At 48.9% G+C, this 6,154-nt stretch overlaps 1 protein-coding gene across 1 annotated transcript; it reads right to left on the bottom strand.

Annotated features, from left to right (window-relative positions):
* Window positions 1-1,417: 1,417 nt before the first annotated feature.
* On the bottom strand, window positions 1,418-5,668 carry EAH_00060460 (hypothetical protein, conserved; the record flags this gene model as incomplete). The annotated part of the gene is made up of 6 exons (XM_013393451.1): window positions 1,418-3,468; window positions 3,924-4,041; window positions 4,641-4,694; window positions 4,828-4,890; window positions 5,045-5,098; window positions 5,639-5,668. Coding segments are annotated over 6 exons (2,370 nt in total), but the record flags the coding sequence as incomplete, so codon positions are not given.
* Between the last annotated feature and the right edge of the window lie 486 nt (window positions 5,669-6,154).

Genomic DNA, 6,154 nt, shown 5'->3' with positions numbered 1-6,154 from the left:
ATTTATATATAAATATGTTTATATAAGAATATATATATATATATATATTTATATATATGTTTATATGTATATAGATATATATATATATATATATAGACATATATATTTATATAAATATATATATATATATATATGAATGCAAATGTATGAAGATAATGTATAAGATATATTTGTTTATGAATATAAATGTATGTGCATATATATATGAGTATGTTAATATATATTTGTATAGTTTTGTACAGTGCTCTATGAATATATATATATATATATAATATAGATAAATAAATATATATATGTTTATATATAAAAATATATGAAGATTATTACATATCCCCAGGTGTCTGCATATCTACAGAACCCTACACCTGTCAGCTCTGCCGTCATTAAACCCTAAACCCTAAACCCTAAACCCTAAACCCTAAACCCTAAACCCTAAACCCTAAGGCACCCCCTTTAAGTCTCAGTACGTGCTGGGCTTTTTTCATTACTTTTTTTTCTCTCTTCGCTTTTGAAGGAGAAGAAGAGACAGACAGCAACGCCAAACCAACTGCTGTTAGCTAGCTAGCTAGCTAGCTAGCTAGCTAGGTAGGTAACTAACTACCTAGCTTTCTAGCTAGCTAACGGGCTGGCTGGCTAGCTAGCTAGCTAGCTAGCTAGCTATGCTAGCTAGACAGACGGACACAGGAAGCAGTGTATAGTTAGCCGCGCCTGTTCTGCATACTTAGCTAGCTAGCTAGCTAGCTAGCTAACTACCTAGCTTTTGCCTACTAGCTAGCTAGCTAGCTAGCAAAGGCCCCCTCATCAGATTGAAGGTGTATCCCGGCGTGTTGGTAGAGAGAAATTACCCCTAGCTTCTGAGAGCTCTACATGCAGCTAGCTGGCTAGCTAGCTAGCTGCGTATAGCTAGCTAGCTAGCAGACTATCCGGCTAGCTAGCGAATTACCCGGCTTGTTGGCTAGCCAAATACCCAGCTAGCCTCCTAGCTAGCTAGCTAGCTAGCTAAGTAGCTACCCAGTTAGCGGGCTAGCTATCTATCTGCCTAGCTAGCTAGCTGACTAGCTAGACAGCTATCTGTCTAGGTATCTGTGTACCTAGCTATCCAGCTATCTATCTACCTAGCTAGCTAGCTAGCTATCTACCTAGCGAGCTAGCTAGCTAGCTAGCTAGCTAGCCGCCCTCCACCTCGCAGAGGAGCGGTCCGCCTGGATATACTCCGAGAAGAAAAAGAAATACGCACTCTTAAAACCCAAACCCTAAACCCTATACCCTAAATCCTAAACCCTAAACCCTAAACCCTAAAGCATTAAGCATAAAACATCGTTTGTGGGGTTTGGGTTTCAGCTGTGACGATGGGGAAAGGTGTTGCTGCAGCTTCAGCAACCCTAAACCCTAAACCCTAAACCCTAAACCCTAAACCCTACATTTTGGGGGGCCCCCAGATGTCTTTAGGGTGGGGGGCCTCTAAGGGTCTATCATTGCGGGTAGGGGGCCCCCAGCGTTTGCTGCTGCCAGCAGAAGAGAAACGAGGGCCCCCCTTCATATCCCTCTGCTGCTGCTGCTGCTGCTGCTGCTGCTGCAGAGGCTCCGAAAAGCAGAAAGAAGGATGTCTCCCCTGTCCTGCTGCTGCTGCTGCTGCTGCTGCTGCTGCTGCTGACTGGCTGCCAGCGGGCTTCTCGTGGGTATTCCCTTTACTCCACTGCCTCTCCTCAATTGAATCTGCTGCTGCTGCTGCTGCTCCTGCTGCAGCTGCTGTTGCTGCTATGTTTCTCGGAGAGGGGCTCCCTGAAAGACTTCTCAAGGGGGGCCCCAAGGGGCCCCCCGAAAGGGTCTTCATGGGGGCCCCTCCCCCTAAAAACGTACTTGTGGGGGCCCCCGTGGGGCCCCCCGAAAGGGTCCTCATGGGGGCCCCCGAGGGGCCCCCTGAAAAGGACCCTATAGGGGCCCCCCCCACTGAATTAGAAAACCTCATGGGGGCCCCCACGGGGCCCCCTAGAGGGGCCCCAAAAGGGTCCCCTAGAGGGGCCCCCACGGAGCCCTTTACAGGGCCCCCCAAGGGGCCCCCTGGAGGGGCCCCCACGGGGCCCTTTAGAGGGGCCCCAAAGGGGCCCCCTTGAGGGGTCCCCACGGAGCCCTTTACAGGGGCCCCCAAGGGGCCCCCTGGAGGGGCCCCCACAGGGCCTTTTAAAGGGGCCCCGGAGGGGCCCCCTTGAGGGGGCTCTGAGGTACCCATTAAAGGGGCCCCCGAAAGACTCCGTAAAAGGGCCCCTTTAGGGGACCCTGAGGGGCCCCCTTGGGGGCCCCCTGAAAGGGCCCCCATAGGGGCCCCCGTGGGAGACCCTGAGGGGCCCCCCCCTGAAAGGGCCCCCTTAGGGGCCCCCCTAGGAGACCCTGAGGGGCCCCCCCCTGAAAGGGCCCCCATAGGAGACCCTGAGGGGCCCCCTTGGGGGCCCCCTAAAAGGGCCCCCATGGGGGCCCCTGGGGGCCCCCCTGAAAGGGACTTTGTAGGGGCCCCTCCTTGTGGGGTGTTATTATATTGGGTTTGATGAAGCGAAGGTTTAGAGAAGAAAGGGCTGGGGGCCCCTGAAGCATCGGATTGAGGGGCCCCTCCGTATTTGCTGCAGCGAGATTCAGAAGAAAAGATTATTGAATCATCTGAGGGTTTGCGGTGCAGCAGGGAGAGAGAACGGCTGCGTAAGCTGCTGCCCTGCTGCTGCTGCTGCTGCTGCTGTTGCTGTTGCTGCTGCTGCTGCTGCTGCGGCATCTTGCTTTTAATGGCTGAGATCAAGCGAGATGCAGCTCGGCTTAAACGCGAAGTAGAAGGAGACAAATCAACGGTCTTCCTGCTGCCCATCTGCTGCAGCATCTGCTGCTGCTGCTGCTGCTGTTGTTGCTGCTGCTGCAGCTGCTGCTGCTGTTGCTGTAGGCGCTGCTGCTGTTGCTGCAGTTGCTGCTGCAGCTGCTGCAGCTGCTGCATCTCAGGAGAAGAGCAAGCCCGAACGAAAGTTCTTGTTGGGGACCCTTGCTGCCGTCGTGCTTGCTGCAGTAGCAACTGATGCTGCTGCAGTTGCTGCTGCTGCTGCAGCAGCTGCTGCTGCGGCAGCAGCTGCGCTGTTGGGGGCAGCGACTCCAAGGGCACCAGCAGGGGCCCCTCATTAGAATCTGGGGGCCCCCCAAAGGCCCTAGGGGAGCCTGTTGCTGCTGCTGCTGCTGTTGCGTCTGCTGCTGCTGCTGTTGCGTCTGCTGCTGCTGCGTCTGCTGCTGCTGCTGTTTCTGCTGCTGCTGCTGCTGCTGCAGTGTCGCTGCTGAAATCACTATCGCTCCGAGCCAAATGCCAGACTGGGGCCCCTCCGTATGGTTGTGCTGCTGCTGCTGCTGCTGCGTCTGCTGCTTCTGCTGCTGCTGCTGCTGCTGCTTCATAAGAGGAAGCAGAAAAAGAAAAAGGAGGTGCAACATCCCCTTGGCTTATGCCTATTAACAGCAGCAGCAGCAGCAGCAGCAGCAGCAGCAGCAAAGGCAGCAGCAGCAGCAGCACAAAAAGCAGCAGCAGCAGCAACAGAAGCAGGAGGGTAGAGAGCAGCAACAGCAAGACCCATCGAAGCCGCAACAGCAACAGCATAAATAACTAACAGCAGCAGCAGCATAAATAACAGCAGCAGGAGCAGCAACAGCAACAGCATAAACAGCAGCAGCAGCGTCAGCAGCAGCAACAGCAGCAGAGCCAGCAGCAGCAACAGCATCAGAATCAGCATCAGCAGCATAAACAGCAGCAGCAGCATAAATAACAGCAGCAGCAGCATAAACAGCAGCAGCAGCGTCAGCAGCATCAATAGCAGCATCAACAGCAGCAGCAGCAGCAGCATCAACAGCAGCAGCAGCAGCAGCATCAACAGCAGCAGCAGCAGCAGAGTGTTTGGCGTGCTTACATAGGTCTTTATTAATTGGTTTAGTAAAATGAATTACTTTAATTTGTTCTAAAGAACGGCAGAGAGGAAATGCAAAAGGAGACAGAGAAAAAGCAAAGTCGGCAGAGACAGATAAACACTGCGCATACACCGCAAATAAATAAATAAATAAGTTAATTAATTAATTAATTAATTAATTAATTATAAATGCACAATAAATAAATAAAATAAACAAATACAAAGAAATGCATCGACTGAATATATATATATATATATATATATATATCCAACATAGGGAGACGGAAAGTAATAACAAATAAACCCTAAACCCTAGACCCTAGACCCTAAACCCTAAACCCTAAACCCTAAACCCTAAACCCTAAACCCTTCTTCACCTTGCTGACGTGTGAGGCCGCTATCATATATCTGTTTGCGAGGAATTCCTCCGCTTGTGCCCTGAAGAACCAACATCGATAGCCGAGGGTTTAGGGTTTGGAGCTCAGGGTTTAGGGTTTAATGCTTAGCGTTTAGGGTTTGAATTTTAGGGTTTAGGGTTTAGGGTTTAGGGTGAAATATTTGCCTATGCACTCCAAACGAAACGCTACAAAACCTTAAACCCTAAACCCCTAAACCCTAAGCCCTTAAACCCTAAACCCTTAAACCCCAAACCCTTAAACCCTAAACCCTAAACCCTTAAACCCTAAACCCTTAAACCCTAAACCCTAAACCCTACTTCACTACTTTTTCCTTTTCATAAAAGTTGGCGAGAGCCTTGGAGAGCTTTTGTTCGTTCTGGAGCGGCACACACAAAACCCTAAACCCTAAACCCTAAACCCTAGACCCTTTGCCCTCAACGCTAAATCCTAACCCTAGAAGCCAGCATAAAGGGATTAAGGTTTAGGGTTTAGGGTTTAGAGGGCCTCACTCTTTGCACGCGAAGCTGAGCCTTTGGAGTCAACTGGGGCTGTTGCTTCAATGCAGCCAGCTTCTGAAGGCACGCCAAACCCTAAACCCTAAACCCTAAACCCTAAACAATAAACCCTGAGCAAGAAACCTTAAAGAATAGACAGCAAACCCTAAACAAGAAACCCTAAAGAATAGACAATAAACCCTAAACCCTAAACCCTAAACCCTAAACCCACCTGCGTGTAGTGGCAGGCCTCGCGTGCAGCTTCACTTCTTTGGTGTAGCAGCATCTGATCATTGAACCCCAAACCCTAAACCCTAAACCCTAAACCCTAAACCCTAAACCCTCAATCGCATACAGCTGCGCCGCTGCTCTTTCAAGGCCTAGAATCTGTACGATTGAGGGGCCAGGGTTTATGTTTAAGGGTTTAGGGTTTAGGGATACGGGTCTAGTGTTAAGGGTTTAGGGTTTAGGGTTTAGGGTTTACTTCGGCTCTTCGTATTCTTCTCAACGTCTCCGCACCGCCACACAGCGCATTTTCAATGTTGGGGCTCTGCAAAAAAATAATTAGGGTTTAGGGTTTACAGTTAAGGTATTAGGGTTTAGGGTTTACAGTTAAGGGTTTAAGGTTTAGAGTAGGGGTTTAGGGTTAAGGTTTTAGGGTTTAGGGTTTAGGGTCTGCCAGCGCGTTGTGCAGTGTTAGCCTGAGTCTGCTATAGCATCATCAACAGCTGCTGCTGCTGCTGCTATAGCAGCTGCTGCTGCTGCTTCTGCTTCTGCTGCTCTTGCTACTGCTGCTGCTGCTGCTGCTGCTGCAAAAATGAATTACCAAATCAAGGAGCGTCTTCCTCAGGCAATCCTGATATAAAACAAATCAGCAAACCCTAAACCCTAAACCCTAAACCCTAAACCCTAGACTTTAAGACCCTACACCGTAAACCCTAAACCCTAAACCCTAAACCCTAAGCCCTCACCCCTCAACCCTAACCCATAACCGCTAACCCCTAACCCCTAAACCCTAGCCCCTAACCCGTAAACCCTAAACCCTAAACCCTAAACCCTAAACCCTAAACCCTAAACCCTAAACCCTTACGCAGAAGTGTGTGAAAGGTAAGAGAGCAGATTCAAAAGGCGTCGCACTGAAGAAGCCCGCAACAAAAGAATTTATTAATGCATGCATTGACTCCAACTCTGCAAACAACACAAATTTATATATACAGATATATATATATATATATTTATATTTATATATATATATATATATATATGTCTGTATATGTATATATATATATATATCTGTATATATATATATATGCATATATGTCTGTATATATATATATATATA

Source organism: Eimeria acervulina, genomic scaffold, assembly GCF_000499425.1.
Source record: "Eimeria acervulina Houghton genomic scaffold, Eah_scaff1504, whole genome shotgun sequence".
Classification (NCBI taxonomy): Eukaryota; Apicomplexa; class Conoidasida; order Eucoccidiorida; family Eimeriidae; genus Eimeria; species Eimeria acervulina.
Note: the sequence above shows the minus strand (reverse complement) of the source record. Positions and strands in the feature narration are given on the sequence as shown.